The sequence below is a fragment of the Thunnus albacares genome, chromosome 21 (assembly GCF_914725855.1).
Source record: "Thunnus albacares chromosome 21, fThuAlb1.1, whole genome shotgun sequence".
NCBI classification, from domain to species: domain Eukaryota; kingdom Metazoa; phylum Chordata; class Actinopteri; order Scombriformes; family Scombridae; genus Thunnus; species Thunnus albacares.
In genome coordinates this window covers 17,430,564-17,448,283 of record NC_058126.1, presented here as the reverse complement: position 1 = coordinate 17,448,283, position 17,720 = coordinate 17,430,564, and the positions used below count along the sequence as shown (strand labels likewise).

General features: G+C 39.8%; 1 protein-coding gene across 3 annotated transcripts; it reads right to left on the bottom strand.

Moving 5' to 3' along the window:
• Positions 1 to 428: 428 nt before the first annotated feature.
• On the bottom strand, positions 429 to 17,335 carry nup58 (nucleoporin 58). 3 transcript variants are annotated; one of them, XM_044339413.1, is made up of 14 exons: positions 16,860 to 17,335; positions 15,762 to 15,928; positions 15,611 to 15,643; positions 15,241 to 15,513; positions 13,679 to 13,844; positions 13,401 to 13,466; positions 12,855 to 13,029; positions 12,401 to 12,480; positions 11,960 to 12,078; positions 11,611 to 11,693; positions 10,068 to 10,269; positions 3,388 to 3,471; positions 2,550 to 2,648; positions 429 to 2,210 (listed from the first exon to the last, which is right to left on the bottom strand). In XM_044339413.1, the coding sequence occupies exons 1-14, from the start codon at positions 16,937 to 16,939 to the stop codon at positions 2,041 to 2,043; spliced, it is 1,797 nt and encodes a 598-aa protein (XP_044195348.1). In that variant the 5' UTR covers positions 16,940 to 17,335; the 3' UTR covers positions 429 to 2,040. The 3 variants fall into 3 exon arrangements, with proteins under 3 accessions (XP_044195348.1, XP_044195349.1, XP_044195350.1); XM_044339414.1 differs by lacking the exon at positions 3,388 to 3,471; XM_044339415.1 differs by lacking the exons at positions 2,550 to 2,648; positions 3,388 to 3,471.
• Between the last annotated feature and the right edge of the window lie 385 nt (positions 17,336 to 17,720).

Below are 17,720 nucleotides of genomic sequence, written 5' to 3'. Positions count from 1 at the left end.
AGAGCCTAATAATGGTGATTGCAGAATTCATGATTAAAGAAAGGTCAAATTATAGATTGATATGTTTTGAGGATGCAATGACAATTCTTCATCCAGACGATGGGACCGCAACTGGCAAGTCAAGTAGCTGAAACCCCTGATGAATCGTGTTACCCAGAATCAGCTGTCCTGTTTTATCCAATACAAGTCCAAATTAAAATGCTGGAAGGAATGCAGCAACACTCTGCAATGATCCATATTCCACAGGAACACACTGGCCTTTAAAACTTTTTCCACATAGTTTTTCAGAAAGGTTACTTGCTTGTGCAATGCCAATGAAAATGTATTGGATACAAGCTATGACATTGTTGACACAGTTGTCAAATTGAAGTTAGAACTATCCCAAATAATGCCAACACATTTGGACAAACATATAATGTCGGACACCATTCTGTGTCAACACACACATTTATTGAAGTGATGCCATGAACAGGCAAAACATCATATTGAAGATTTTATTATTAAACAGCTTTTTGAAAATACAGGTTTACACAGAGTGTGATTAGAAAATAATAGTACAACTACCAGTATTTGGTAACTGAACTGACATGGACAATTAAAAAAAGCAGATCCCCGAACCACACCCGATGCTCAAAATAAGTCAGCAACTACAGTATGATAGACCAAAGAGACAAATTCATACTTGTGCAATACGCACACATGCACATTCACACAATCACTGTCAGGTCACATACACCGGCAAGTGCAAATTTGTTCTAGCACATGTATAAATTGAGTTGAGTACGTAGAATCTGCATGTGAAATCCCTTTAAGATTCAACTAATTTAACATCTGTAGGGAGCCATGTAATACACAGCACAGCATTTCCTTTCCCAACATCTTAGATTGGTACACAGGGGCAAACTAAAAAAAAAAAGTAATTAATAAACAATAAGGATGGATTATAGCAAAAACAACACAGGTTATGTGGACTAGATAATGGACTATCCCGTGGTGCTAGTCCCCTTTTACCCCTTATCTCTCTCTCCACTTGTTACAAAAATAAAACTGTGCTTCCCCAAAAACCCACCCTGGACACTCTCCTGTGCCTATAAAACTATCTAGGATCAGATAATACGCCGCATCGACACCTTAGGGCCAGGACCATGCTGTTCCCAACCAACTACTACCCCTAAAGTCTCTTACCCTTTACCTTATCTTCCCTGGACGAGACTTGAGCCAAGTCATCATTTGAGAGGCATTCAAGTGCAGTTCTGGGATTGACAGAGCGTGTAACACAATGGAACCAACTCCAATGTCCACCTCAAAGCGCAAAAACACATCTATCTTGTACAATATTCAGACTAAAGCAAGTCCTCACAGGTAAATGAAACAATATGAATTTGACCCAGCTCTGTCCTCTGCTGGCATTCCCAAAAGCATTGTAGCGCCACAGGTCGCTGGGTGCAGGCAAAAATTTCAGGCAATGCATATGGGCAAGTTCATGCTTAAAATTATGCAAACAAACACCATGTTTAACCTTTCCTTACATGCCACTGTCTACGATATTGATTTGGTCCCACGTTCCCTACCATGGGAACTGCCAAAAAGAATTAGCCATTTACTTCTGCTGTCCTTAAAAAAATGATTCCAAATGTCTGGCGTTATGTGGTGAGTGATACCCTTTACCTTTGGTTTAAAGCAGATTCCTTAGACCCAAGTAATGCAATTTCATTATATAAATGGGTCCACTAGGAACCTCTGATATATGGCCAATTCTGCATCAACTCTGACAGGCAATAACGGCTAACGACTTAGCAATCTGGAATCAGATGGAATGGAACCAAATCAGTGGGGGACAGTGGACAATACAGACCGATGTATGTTATAAAAATAATGCTGCTTATGGTTTAAAAAAAATCCTTCAATGTACATTTTCTTTGCTGTGTAGTCGGATAGGATGATTATAGCGCTTGTATGCTTTTGGGAGACCAGGCCTTACACGCTACAAACGACGAACTGGTCAGCTGGTCAGTCGCAGGGTTCTGTCTTTCCTTGGCTCTATCTCTTGCCCCTTTTATTACCAGCAGGGGGTTTCTTGAGCTGGAGCAGGGGCCCTCCTGTGGCGAAGCCTGCCGCAGGTTGATTAGACACACCAAAGGTCAGGCCGGCCGAGGGGTTGATGCCAGGGTTACTGAAGTTAAAGCCTGAGCTGCTGCTGCTGCCAAAACCTAGAAAAGCAAGAGACAGGGGACATAGAGGGAAATATTAGAAATGTCAGAGAAAACCAATGAATAAATGATAATAAAGGATGTCATGATACTAGCATTTGCTAAGTGTAACCACATTTTGTCTTGCGTCCACCTGGTATAAAACCCTAAAATGCCAACACGCTCACGTAAAATGCCTACAAGATACAAGGATGGTTTTGACAAAGCTGACTAATGGCTGAGGGGAAACTTGAGAAACATTGTTGTGAAGCTCACAATAGCTTGACAATGTGTATGGAGGAAGCTTGTCCTGTTTTGGCGGGGCGTGTGTGAAGGGGGTTATACACAGTACGTATGTACCTGCACTCAGACTGCCTCCTGTGGGCTTACTGGTGGAGGAGAAGGCAAAAGAAGAACCCCCAGTCCCCACCCCACCAAATCCTGGCCCACCACCAAAACCTGCGGGAGAGAGTGATATGGGAGTCAGTTTGGGCTAAGCATACAGCCTAAACTAGGAATGAATAGAAGGCGCAGTGTCTCAGAAGTACACAGAGGCAGACATTAGCAAACATATATGCAAAACAAATGCCATGACCTAATCAATAGAGCACTACGCACAACTTCTGACTGGGGACTACACAACAAAACAGGACTGAGGGTACACTGCAGGGCAAAGCAAAGGCCAAAGGGAGAAGAGCAACATAGATTTTACCAAACACACTGACTTGATGTGCGTTCAGACCACTTGTTTCCACACTGCCAAGTTAATTTTAACTGGCTGTCGTGGCTAAGTGGATTTGCCAGTTGAAATGCAAAGGTGTTTTAGCAACAAATGGGGCATCATTTTAGCATAAAACACAATCTTTTGGCCAAAATTTGCTTCACTTTGGGGGGAAAAAAACCACCCATCTTGTTGCAGTGACCTTTGGCAAATGTTTGCTCAGTTTTCTTGTGGTGTGAACGCACTTAACGTCTTGCATTAGGGAAGAACAGAAAGAAAAAAAAAAGATTCGACTGCACCACTCTCTCTCTCACACACACCGCCTGCTACCTACACTTTCATACAAACATGAAGACCTCAAATAAAAAGCTTCTTCCATCTTTTAGAAACGTGGAGGCATGGGGCAGAAATGGTGTGTGGAAGGGAAGGGCAAAATACAAGGGAATATTGAAAAAAAAAAAAGAGCAGAGGTAATACCTCCAAGAGCAGAGGAGCCCAAGCTAGTGCCAACTGCCGAGGCAAAGGGGTTTCCAAACCCTGCCCCCAAGGGTGCCTGGGTCCCTAAGGCACAGAGAGAGCATATGCTTTACTCCTCTTAATGTTTGTGTGTGTGTGTGTGTGGGGTAACCATGAGAAGACAGATTATGCATCTTGTGACTTGCACTACTGTCACATAAAGTTCACTTCCATTTCACCTTCACAGAAAATATGATTTTCTATAAGAAATAAACAAAGTCCAACATCCTGGGCTGCAGCATAACTGTGGAATCAGGCAGTACACAGTGCTTTTACAACTGCACAGTACAAATATGAACTACATAAAAGGGTTTTAAACTTAACATTTTAGCAAATCAGAAGTACAGTTATCTTTGCTGACAATATGTGGAAAAAATTCTGCTAGTTCTTTCACTCAGAAACTTGTCTTTTTTCCTCTATGCCTTTTTTCATGTAGTGAAATTTAGCAAGGCTTCCAATTAGTCTGCATTTTTAAAAACAACTTCAGTCAAAAAGAAACAAGGACAAACGTTTCTTTGTTTAAAAATTGATTTATTGTCAATTTAATATGCAATTCCACTTACATAAAACACAAACAAACAGTTTAGAACAGAATTGATTGTTAATTGCTAACTGCTACTGCATTTGACAAGTTTCCAAATTTTCAAGATTTCTGAGAGTGAATGAACTAGCATACGCCAAAAAAAAAAAAAAGCATCACACAATTATTTAATATAGCTTAAAAGGCACACCATATTATATATTAAATATACTGTATCAACAGGCATTGGTTATATAAGTTTAAATACACTCATCTACAAGTAAAAGCACTCAAGATTTAGATAAAAAACGTGAATTTGGCATCTATGGCTGCCTCTCAGTGTAAACTGGTCAAAATAAAGAATACTCAGTGATATGTTACAGTTTGCCTGCGGAAGTCAATGTGGTCACGTGTCAGGTCATGCCACCAACAAGGATTTGAATGGCCTTTAAAACTTTTGTAGTTCGTGTTTGTTCAAACACTTTTTGCCAGTGTATTCTTAGACATAATAACAGCCTGATTCTTGGTAGTTAACAATCGTTCTTAACACAAAAGCTGCACCTCGGATACGTGTACACATGATTACAGGCTACAAATACTCTTTTTGTGGGATCAAGTCTGATTTAGGAGAGATGATTAGTTAACATATTTCAAGAGTCTTCAGTCTAAATTCAGATGAATATTAGCAAATGTGTAGCTCGCGAAGAGCCCTCAAACACAACCTGCCATAGTAGTACCTCCTGGAAGCCATATACTGAAAAAAAAACACACTACAAAAAAAAGCATAATATAGGCATATGGTTCCTTTGAAGAGTCCAAGGAAATGAACAGGAGAGAATAAGAACATTCAAAACTGTAACAGCCAACTATTCAAAAGACAAGACGCTCTGAATAAATATTTCCTTTTTGACTAACCAGGCCGATTTTTAGTGAACTGCAATGCCGAGGCTCGACATCAAATAGAATAAAGAAAGACACCTTCTACACAATCCATAATCATCATCGAGTTTCAGAATAATTCAAGTTTCAGTTTAGCGTTAAAGTAAGCTAATGGTGGTACTAGTACTGTGCCAAACATACATTTAAAAAAATAATAAATCACATTTTAATTCCTTCACTTGTTTTTTTTTTTTTAAGAAAGAGGTAAATTAGATCACTCCTGCTGTTGTTATGGCATTCAAGAAAATAGAGAAACAGCATTCAGCATTTGCATACATAATACTGACTGATATTCAGAGGAATAAGGTGGTCTTAATATCCACAATTAACTTCAAGGTCCAAACAGCTTTGACAGACTATTAAGTATTACGTCCTTTTGATAATCATCATTGTGACAACTGTTGAGTGTGGAAGACAATATGTTAAAATAGAAGCTAAACAACAGGGAAGTCAAAATTCTGAACAACTTGAGAATCCAGCTAACAGACATCCAGCTCGGTCCAAAATTGTTTCTCACCTCTACGAGGAGTTTAAAGTTGTTTTTAAAAAAGGAGGACTGGAATGTCCAGAGCAGCGGTTTATGTCTGAGCACGCAACGACTCCATCTACAAAGACTGAATTAGTGTCGGGTTCAGCAGCAATACACAGATGAGTGCTGGAGACTGAACTGAAAACTAGTCGATATCGCAACACTGTTTTTGTCCTCGCTCTCTTAAGTGCCAAAAAAAGGCTAAGCTCTCACCAATATCTACATCAAACACCTTTAACATAATTTGGTGGGAAATAAATGTCCAGCACAATAAAAGAGATGTGGACATACAATCTGACCACACTGACCAGCCTATATGTTTTGGCACAAATGTATCTCACTGGTATCCGAAGGACCAGTGTGAGCAGCAAAAAAAAATTAAAAAAAAAAAATCACTCTTCTCCTCTGAACTAACAAATTGGGCTCAAGTAGATTTTCTACACAAACAAACTTGTCTCAGCCAAGGTCCGTAAAAAAGTACCACTGCCTTGAAATACCAAAGGAAATACCTGAAATTACAACTTTAAAATTACATTGTGAACAGCACTTTTACTCTAGATTTCCATTTAATTGAAATGAATGTGAAATGATCCAGCCCCATTACACTGACAGTAGCCCTTAGGTGAAATAGCTTAAATCAAGTAACAGTGGTATGGCCAACCAAACCAACCAAATGCATTTTAGTATTAAACAGCTCGATAAAGATATGCATACCATTTTTGTCACTGTTGACAATCTACGTATATTGTATATGAAACTTCCAACATAAACGACCAACTTCAGCTCTTTGTTCATAACACTTGATCGTCTACAAACACACTGAGCACGCTGGTTCATTTTGGCCAGCAATAAGTGACAATGACCGGGGTTATTTTACAAAGTTATCAGCCTCACTTCCACTTCAAGACCAACTAAGTGCAGTAATGAAAAGACGATTTTTTTGTGTACTTTACAGGTTTAGGTAAGTAAATAGTTTATATTGTTCATCCTGAGTCCTTTGGCACCTTTTAACTTATGCTCATTGAGGCACAAATAAGAATAATCTTTTGGCCTACACAATCAACCACCACACATACAAGTTCATGGGTCAAATATGAATCAATATGAAGTAAGCAACACCCAGCTGCATGGTTAGTACTGTGTGTGTGCTGTGATACTGGCCTCCCTCTACTACGCCATTCCAATTATGGACCAAGTTACACACATAAACAAAAAATAAAATAGAAATAAATACGTCAATAAATAATGGAGCGACCAAGACATCCACATGTCCACAGGCATTATCTATGAAATGACTGGGTCAAATTCTAGAGAATAACAAATATTTGGCTATAGGGATGAGAATTTCTTAATATTATTATTAATATTAAAACAGCAATCATGTAAACTAGTACCCAACTCCACAGTTCACTGACCTGCAAAGCTACGAATTTAAAATAAGTTGCAGTGTTTTAACAGAGCACAATGAAAGCTTTTTGACAGATAGCGTACCCTGAGCACTAAGGGTTGCAATAAACAAACGATCAGAAATGGATTTGACTAATATGGCTAATTCAAAATTTGCTTTCATTAGATTCAAATCAGAAAAAAACAAATTAAAAATGTAAGAGAAATAAAATATGAAAATGGAAAACGACACACGAAAAAAGAACTCCCTTCTACCACACAAACAGACATTACCCACTGAGGCAACTGGGCTCATTTGTCAAGTACTTTTTTCTTCTCCAAAGCTACAAAAGCTCAATGACACCAAGTTCCATTTAAATGACTCATGTTTTTGACTCAAATGTAAATGTATGTAAAAATTTCCCATCCCTACTTGGCACATCAAATAAAGGGCTAAATGTTTATTCCAAAGAGCTCCTACAGTTGCTGCAATGCAATGAAAATGTATGTGAATGTTCAAATATTTTAACACTGAAAAAATAAGCCACATTCATTGTCTGGGCTACAATTTGGTGGTTATCATATCTGGTAACAGTCTAAGCAGTCACAGCAGACTTCATGATTTTTGTGAAAAGGAAGCTGTAGAAATTTGCAAATGAAACCAGGTTTAATTTGCCATGTGAGAATTTACAAACCCTGCTGCCTTTGCAACCCCACCCAATTTAAATATTGCTTTCAAAATTCTATGAAATTTCACATTTGCACAATTGCAAATGAAATCTTTATGCATTTTATTTAACTGTACAAGGAAAAAAAAAAGACAGCGGAAACATGCTAATACGCATAGCAGCTTGGTTTGTTCATTTCAAGTGGGTGTTCTGATATGCTAGTAAAACGGCCTACAAAAAAGGCCTCAGAGATGTGGCAACAGACATTTTAGTAGTAAAATATTTAATAAATGTGAATTTGTGTGCCTTTATGTGCTGAGGTTACTGAAACAATGAGACCTGCTTCAAATGGTTGTGTTTTATAACATTAGTGTAGATGGTTTATTTAAATATTTTTGGGATATACCCATCATCAAGTCCTAAAAATAAAATAAAAAATCAATTTGCCAACATACATCTGACACTGATCTCTGAGTAAGCAGCAAATATAAAAAAAAAAAAAAAAAAGAGAGAAAAGATCTGCTATCACCTGTCTGCTTATGCCAAATATTAAAGTTTTTGCTGGAGGAAGATGGAATGAATTTAACGTGGTGAGATATTAACATGTAATGAATAGAGCTTACATTCTTTGATAATACAAGGCTTATTTAATACAAGTTGATGTAAGCCTTCAGTTTAATTATTAAGAGTATTGTTTCTTGAAAGTGTGTGTTTTGGCCTAAACTGCGCCTACCACTGGTAAGACCCTGAACAAGAGAAGCGGCATACTTCATTGAACCAATGTTGGCAATTTTTATACACATCCTGGTCAAAAAAAATATTTTAGAGTTCTAGGTTTTCAGTGAAGTCAGCTGATACCAATTGTTCCCTACATGCAAGAGACCTCTTTGTAGGTGGATTGGAAACAGTAGGAGCTACATTATAGTAAATATGTCTTATACACCAACTGATCACCCAGACACGTTCTTAAAAAAAGAAAATCAACTGACAGGCCAAATCCTGACTACTCATTCAGAGATTATTTTGCTAAGTATATCTAAATCACACAGCAAATGTCTAATACTTCTAACTCCATAACATAAAAATCTTCATTGGGTATGCCTATTTCAAGCATCGGTTGAATAAAAAGAGTCCTAACTTCAAGATTCAAGTGAGTAAAATTGACAGCTGGACTCTCCTGTCATTTCTCCAATAAGATCAGGCTCAATAACCTGATCTAACATCCCATTAGAGAGGGCACAGAGAGGAAGAGAGAAATTGGGTGAAGTAGGTTATATCCGTGGTATCACAGGGCCCTATGACTTCCGCGTTGCGGAAAACACGGACGGAATTGCGGAATTTGATAATAAAAATGGAATCAACTGTGAAATGCGGAATAATAACCGTGAACCCACATGGGAAGCGAGACATGAGCGGTGTGTAAGTGCATTCTATCCGTTCAATCCACACCGACTCCAACCTGCGTTCAGTGTCTCTGTCCACACAGCTGGACAGCAGCTGTCTGTCAGCTGCAGCTCCTGGGAAGCTGAGAGGACACCGTCCGGCAAAAGTGCCTTTACCAGACCAACTGACAGCAGAAATTTACTGAACCAAAATAGTTTTCATGTCAGCTCTACAGGAAGAAATCAACAGTATTTGTATTTATTCAGTTATTGATTTTATTTTCCTGCCCACCATAGCAGCAAGAAGAATCTGCCCGTAGTGAAAAAAGCAACTCACAGACAGACTGGGAGCTAATCAATCAATGTAGATATGCTTAATAAGTTCAAAAAACATATAGAGTGGGATATTTGTGTGATTTAAACAGCTGTCTGCGCAGATTACGCTTCACTAAACGTGACAGAAATAGACTCAGAACATGAAAAGATGCGGGGGGGTCTCTGTGAGACGCACGTCACTCGGATTCAGTGTGGATTGATACATTTAATAATATATATATTCATTTCATTCAATGTATGATAACATTTTGAATACTTTCTAATGGACTGTTGAAATTGTATTCATCCACCATATGTTTAGACACTCTGTTGAAAAAAAATGTGCTTAAATCGTAAAACACTAAAATGGAATCTGGAAAAAATTCAAACGGATTTCATAGGGCCCTAGTATTACCGAATGTACGTAGTTGATAAGACATTCTCAAGTTTATAGGCTCGGCACCAACACTGCCAGGGTCTGGTGGTCAGTTCAGCCATCAATAAAATGTCCTCACCCTGGAAATGTAAGGCGCATTAGATAAATGTATAAATGTATCTAACCCTTGAACTGAGAGTCAGAGACACGATGGTAAGGCAGCACAAAGGTTTCCTGTCAACAGTTTAGCAACAATTCTCTTATCTCTCCCTTTCTCCATCTTTCTTTCATTAGAGAAAGTACAGACACAATAGCTTGGCATCAGCTAAGCTTGTTTGTTATAGTTTTCAATCATCCTCTCTGTCCCCTTTTGACCTTTCCGCTCCCACTAATATCGTCATATTAAAATAAAACTCATCCTGCCCTTTCCCAGCTTATTTTTACATTCGTCTCTCCTCTCTCTCCTTTATTTTATATAAAAAAGGTGACAGGAGGAGAACTTTCTAGAACTTGTAGGCAGTCAGACCTGGAGTTGGCTGCTGTTGCTGGGTCAATGTGGCTGCCATGGCAACCGCTGCAGCGTTTGGCACACTGGAGAATGGGGCAGGCCCAGTTGTGACTCGCGGTGCACTCTGCCACTTCCTGTTGGATGCCCGTTTGGACTCGAAGACATCTGTGGAGTCTTCCAGGAAGGCCCGGCGATAGGAAAGGTACTGGTGCTTCAAGATCTACCATACAAGAGATGAATAGGGGGAAAGAGAAAAAATGACATTAAAATACTATTCACCCATGTAAAACAAAAACTTTACTATTTAGTTAAGACAGCAGAAATAAACAGCCAGTCAGTCTGAAGTTTTTTGGCCTGCACGTCAAAGTACACGTCCATTTCCTACCGCAGCCAACGAGGCTACGCTAGTGCTATCATTAGCAGGGCTACGACTATCTGAGTGCCTGTCACGTCTAAAGTGACGGTAGCTGGAAAAAGCTGCTCTAGCTCATGGACGCGTTTCTCTAGTAGAGAAATCCTATCTTCAACTGCAGAGCAGTAATCACATGACATCATTTCAACGAGGCTGCTTTGACTGCGAACGATGGATGTATAATAAGAGCTGGAGAGGGAGCCGCTGCTCGGTGTTGCAGCCAATTTTTCCCAGTGGCCACTCATGGTATTGCAGTAAAAATCCCCCTGCGGCCCAAAAAGCATTTTCCCCATAGACCACAATTATAAAAGAGACGTCTGTAGAACCGTTGACAGGACGCCTCGAACTGCAAACAATGTGAATTAAACTTGAAATTTTTATCCATGGAGGTTTTATATTTGTAAAACTTTCCTCCAGCCAAGAAAAGCAATTTAAAAATCTGTGATGTCATCACAGTGTAAAGTCTATGGGCTGAGTGGGAACTCGCGCGTGGGGCCAGTGGGAGAAACACTACTGCACATATTCAGTGGGCCGCACAATGCGGAAGCAAACCCGGAAGCTAGAAACTTGCGCCAGCCGAGCAATTCCTATAAGACTGAATGGGCGCCATTTTAGTCCAGTATCCAGCTCTTATAATACATCCATGCTGCGAACGCACAAAGCTTACTTCTAAGCTGGGCTATGCTCGAAGCTAGTAAACAGAGTGCAATGAAAGGGCTATCCGCTAACACTAGTGTCGTTTTATAAAGAAAACTAGCGAATCTAATATGTGAACTAAGCACAGAAAATAACACAGTAAGATAAATGAAGAGGTTACAGCAGAATATAAATAAAAGATGCAACATAATGACTTGATTACAATTTTGCACTTTTTACTCAGATTTCTACTTCTAAAATATTTGAGACATGTAAAACCAGCACATAATTAATATCTTTTAAATGTATTTTATCTTACAGTTGTAGCATATTCAAATTATATTTATCATGATAAATATCGATATTGATCAATATGGAAAAAATTATCGTGATCATATGTTTTGCCATATTGCCCAGCCCTGATTTGAATTCAATAAAATGTTATCAAACCTAATCCCTAACCAAGTCAATACATATATTATATAATTTTCAGCGAGGAAGAAAAGAACTGACCTTGACATTCTCATGGACAGACTGGAGCTGGGCAGCTTGTGCAACAAATGTCTGGTACAACTTCTGCATGGCCAGGGTCAGATCTGTGAACACACACATACACAACAACATCACACAAGGTCAAATGAAAAAAACAAAGAGACAGAAATAATGATCAGAAAGGGGGGGGGGGGGGGTTATGTTTAACCTAAAAAATTCTTTAGAGCTGCAGAGTTGATAAATCTTTCACATTACACAGTCATTTGCTTTTTTTAATATTTAGTAATCCAGTTTTAAGATCTTGAAATAACTGGAGATATTTTCACTTTCCATAGTTTTGTTGAAAGTCAGACAAATGTCAGAATGTTACCCTGAGGTGTGATGTGGGAGCCACTGCTCTGGGTTGTCAGGTGGTTCTCCAGCTCTTCTATCTGCTGCCGGTACTGTTGCAACTGCACCTCAAATTGCTCTACCAGGCTACGGAAATAACTAAACACAGGAAAAATGTACAATATTTTCATCTTTGTCCATTTCATGAAGTGATGAAAGCTGAAATATGCAAAACAATGAGACTAGTGAAGAGGGACATATTTGCTAAATAAGCAAATAAGCTGTCACTACAGATAAGAAGATGAGCAATAATAAAACCAGAGCGTTAAGGGTCAGCTCCTGGGACCCAAATGGAACAGATACAACACTTCCAACAAATTCAACAATAACGTTTAGTTTTACAGACTTGAGTGAAGAAAAGGCTGAGATAAATGAAGCAATCTGGTTTCAATTCTGGATTACTATACGACTGCTCACTTACTCTGATGGAGCAGTGTTCTCATGTTGAAGTCCAGGGGGAGTCTTTTGTGTACGCAGTGCTATGTCAGCATTTTTCAGCTCCTTAAGAAGAAAGGGAAGGGGAGAGTCAAATTTCTGTCAAGACAGATTTTTTGTGCATCTTCAGGATTCCATCTTTGTCTAGGAGATCATTTCACACTCACAAGTGTTTTCAATATAATTTGGTATAAAAGGTTGGAATGACAGACACTGTTTACAACATAACAGTAGTTATATCTTGATCGGCTTTGTGGAAGTTCGGTGTTCAATGTGTTATATGCTCTCATTGGCTGGTCGGGGAATCAGTTTGTGAATCATTATATAAGAATGAATCTTCAATTATATAAAATAAATGCATCGGAACTTCTAAAAAGAATTAGGAATCCGAGTTAATCTATAACAGTTAGGCTTGTGTGTGAGGATGTGCTTGTTTTTACCTGTGCTGTCTCCAGCTTCAGCTTGTCAATGGCCAGAGCCTGTCGCTGCAGACCACTGGCACTGACAGAGAGAAGCTGTTTGAGGTTCTTGATGTCATCTTGAACTTTAGAGATGGCCTTAGATGACATCCTGCTTATGTCCTCTTGAACCTGTTTCTGTTCTTTCACAAATTTTCTGTAAAAAGAGAAAGGAAAGACAACAGATTGATGCAGTAATATATATCATAGTCTGTTCTCCTGCAATACATTATCAGTACACTGGTATGTACATGGCAGTTTACCAGTGCATAGGGAAGACCCATGAGAAAACAGCTAATTTTATTTTGTTTAGAGTATATCCCTGCACTCTGCCTAATAAGTACAAGTCACAGCTTTGTGATTCTATGATCCTTCTGGCTATGTTTACAACACACAACCAAATTAAGACATATCTCTACAACACTTTGCATCTCTAAACAAATATGTAATGTGCACAGGCTCGTGACCTACAGCTCAGGGGATCAAATCCTGTGATAATATGATGCATACAAGTACAGCCGCACTTACTGGAAATTCTCGACATCCTGACAGATGACCGGGGGCAGGTTCTCATCTTTTAAAGCTTTACTGTCCCTGAGGGTGGGGAGAAGAGAGTGTTACTCATTACAATTAATCAGGTACATACGAAGTGAATAGGAAGCAATGGAATGCCTCTCAGTATGCAATTATTTACACTTTTTACACTATAATATTTATTTAAACATTTGCAATAAAATAGGTGCTTTTGGACATTTATTTAGCATTTCAATTTACTTAAGAACCATATGTAGGTCAACATGACTTACTGTGCATTGGTTCCAGATGATGCGTCACTCTTATTCTCAGAAGAAGTGCTGAAGTCGACCCCACCTAAACCAACACTGGGAGCTGGAGCCGCTGACACTGCCGTAGAGGTAGCTAACAAAGAACCTAACGTTAAACCTCCTCCTCCAAGAGCAGTCTGACCCAAACCTGCAACACAGAGTGACCATGTAGGTTATAACACTATTGATCACATTTACACATTCTTTAATTTGAGAATTACTGCTAAAGGATAGTTTTAGTCCTCACTTAAGACAGCTGAATCATAGGTGTGTAACTGACTGTGCTTCTGCATTGAATTATTGTTTTTCAATTATATAAATTATTTAGAGGACCACTTTGCCAATTTTCAACCCCATCTGTACCTATCTGAATTAGGGATATAGTGTGAAAAACAACAACAGTTGTTTTTAAAGTTCTCTGTGTCTCTGGGGAACAGCTGCAAAATCTTCTGGCATCAGCGCTGACATGTACAGTGACCTAGTTGGGGGCAAGGATGAACTACAGGGTATATCTTTAATGGTGCCTTCAAGGACGGTCAAATGTGGGTCTCCCAAAACACTCCACCTACCATGTTACACTAGCCATAGGGAAAAGCAGACACTAAAATATCACACTACTAAAAATACAGTATATTTGGAAGATAACTAGTTTCATGATATGTAGCCGAATATCGCGTTGTGTTATCAGATATAGACTGTGGAGGAGGAAGCGACCACTGGAGCTACATTACAGCGGCAGCCGGAGGAGAGGCACTGCAGCTGGAGAGGTGCTGCAGCATTGACAGGGCAACTCCGGAAAATGTTCGGACCTGATTCTCTGGACATTGTTCAGAGTTCATATGTGACTAATGGGGACAACAATTTTTGAAACTGGTCCAGTATTGAGAAAGAGTGCTTCAGCCAGCAGCCGTGAAACAGGCTGCAAAGTAATCCTTTGGGGCAATTGTGCCCCGCCATTGTATGTCCACTAAAAATGCTTGTTTTTGACTGTCCACTAGCACCAGCGGCTCTGGCTTGTGTGCAGTACTCCGTAAGTTTGCAATGATTCTCCTTAACTTGCTCCAGCACACCATTTGTGTTATGATCCTTGCCTACCAGTACGATATATCCAGACTCAATGAGGAAACCGTTTTGTAAAAGAAAATAAGCCTCAGTAAAGAGATATAAAACTGCTCACTAACTTTGTCTCTGAAACTTTGTCTCATACTTGCCCCCTGTGTTCACTAAATACACCATCAGTAGATGACTGGGCAGGACGCGCACAGTGCATTCTGGTTGTTATAGGATTCCCCCTTTATGGGGAATCTACAGCCCTTTTCTCAGTTTTCTCTAGTCATAGGGCACCAATTTCAAAAATAATTGCATATTTCTACTACATAGGTGACCTAGTTTTAAGAAATCATCATATTCACAGTGGTGAATTTTCCCTTTAATGACACATCACCAGTGGGTTCAGCTCTTGGTACTGAGCCTATGCACAACCCAGTTCCAAGTACAGCTCAGAACACTGAAGTAGACAGGCTCAAGCTGTGTGTTTGCATCACCTGCAGACACAGTGTTGGAGAAGAGACCCCCGCCCAGTGAGGGGACTGTTGCGGCTGCTGTCGTTGTTGAACCACCAAGACCGAGGGTGAAGCCGGCGGCAGCTGGCTGCTGTGGAGCAGTGGAGGTCAGGACAGAGCCAAATGATAAACCTGCCCCAGCAGGAGCTGACGAGGTGGTAGAGGTGGTGGTGAGGGAGAAAGGTGTTGCTGATGCAGTGGGCTTGTTGAAGGCCAAGCTGAAGCCAGTGGAGGCAGCTGTAGATGCTGGGGCACCTACGATAAAGGATATACAAAGTTCAAGGTTATAACCTATTTTCATAGACTTAAAGTTGATTCTACTTCAAAAATAAACCCAGCAACAGAAACGTACCTAATGTAAGGCCAGCAGTGGGTGCAGCAGCACCTGAAAGAGAACACCACAACAACATAAATGGCTGCAGATGGCATGTTAATTACAGTACACAAAACAAAACATGATTTTGCTGTTTTCCAGTGGATTTGTATTGGTGTGACAGTATTACTTGAGGCAGGTGTGTTGAAAGAAAATCCCCCAGGAGGTTTCTGACCAAAGAGACTGCCTCCTAGGCCAAGGGATGCTGTGGTGCTGGTGGTGGAGGCAGCAGGGGTTGGAGCTGCTGTACCCAAAGCAGTTCCAAAGGAAAAGCCACCAGTATTGGCCGCAGGTGCACTTATGAGAAAAAAAGACATAACATATATAGACATACAGCTCTTCTAAGAACCAAGTGGCAATCTGAGACATAGGGAAAGTTCAATCATTACTACAGTGATGCAAACTAACTGATTTTCCCATTTCTAATTGATAGAAAGGAGATAGTTTGGAGAGGAGGTGCCTTACTAACATTAAAAAGAAAAGCAACTATAACTAGGCAGAACATGACTTAACAATAATTAACAACACTGAAGTCAGCTTCCAATTTGGAGTTAAGGGAAGCATAAATAATGATATTTAGCGGCGGATTTCACTGCTTTTTTCCCCATACAGACCACATGGACTAGGTCTAGATCAAAAACTAATATATATTAAACGGGTGCAAAATTAACTTTGTAATTAACTGGCCAAATGTCTAGTGAATGTTCCAATTTTAGCAGCTACTCAATAGATTACCATTGTTTTTTTGGCTGGTGAGAGAAGCAAATCTACCAGCCACTTGCATATTTTAACTGCATTTGGCTGGTGTCTGATGCTAATTTTGTGCCCTGACTTAGACTTGTCAAATCTAGATTCGATTATTATTAAGATTTCACAATTCAAGGTATAGCGTTTTTTATCTGGACCTGGTCCGATGTGGTCTGAGTGAAGAAATATCAGTGAAATCGCCTTTTTCAGTTGCTATGATGCCTGCCACTCTTTCACAAGTGTAAGTGCTGAAAATAACGGAGAATCAGCCGCTAAATATAAATATTTAAATTTCCCTTAACTTTTCCCTTAACCCCGAATTAGAAGCTAACTTAAGCGTCGTCAAAAGTGAACCATATCTGTCTTCAACTGGGTTTAATTCGGTTGCACCAAGCAGCAATAAAGCCATGCAAGGTTACCTGCTAACGTCAGGCTGGCTATGCTAACATTAGCTCATTCGGCTATTTGTCAATTTTCGTACCTGGTTACAGCCCCGAATGAGAATCCCCCACCCGCGTTGGTGGAACCAAGAGTCCCTGCTCCGAAGTTAAAGCCAGACATTGTATTTCAGGAGGCACACATGTAACACCGACAGGTTATTTGTACTTCAACCACACATGAACACGCTCAGCGAGCATCCCCACTATCACGCTAGCTAGTTAGCTTTGAATAGATGCCCGCGTAAGGGCCAAATCCGCGCTGTTGTCTTTACTCAGAACACACTTGGAGAAAACCTGTCATCTTCTTTAAATAAATCCAGTGCCGCTCAACTGTTACTGCACCCCATTAAATCGTTTTAGAATCAAAAAGCTGTCAAAAATCGCAGGATGAATCCTCGCATGGTGGTTCTTTTCCTATTCCCCGCCTGCTATTTACCGGACGCTGTGGCATTTCGGGTAATCACTGTTCAACTACATTTCCCGTCGTACATTGCGCTGCTTTTGGGTCGCGTGAGGCCTCGCGCATGCGCACGATACCAACGTTGGTGCTTGGGGCGGACGTTTCCAAAAAGTGACAAAAAAACACATATAGATTTCGGGTTTGCTTTCAAAATAAAAGACGCCATCTGAGACCGTATTATACCAGCTTTTTCAGAATTTACATAATATTTCGTCAATTTTTGTCTCTTGTAATCTTCAACATTATGGCTCTATTGCTTCTATTTAATTCCGTGATCTGGTTGACTTTAAAAGTGCACAAATAATGTACAAAGTAAAATGTAACTTGCTTACTGACTGTGAACAAAACATGTTTAAATTCAGAGAGAGTCAGTATGGAGTCAGGGGAATATGTATGTAAAAACAAGGGCTAAAGAATAGATTTATAACTGTTAAAGGGGTTA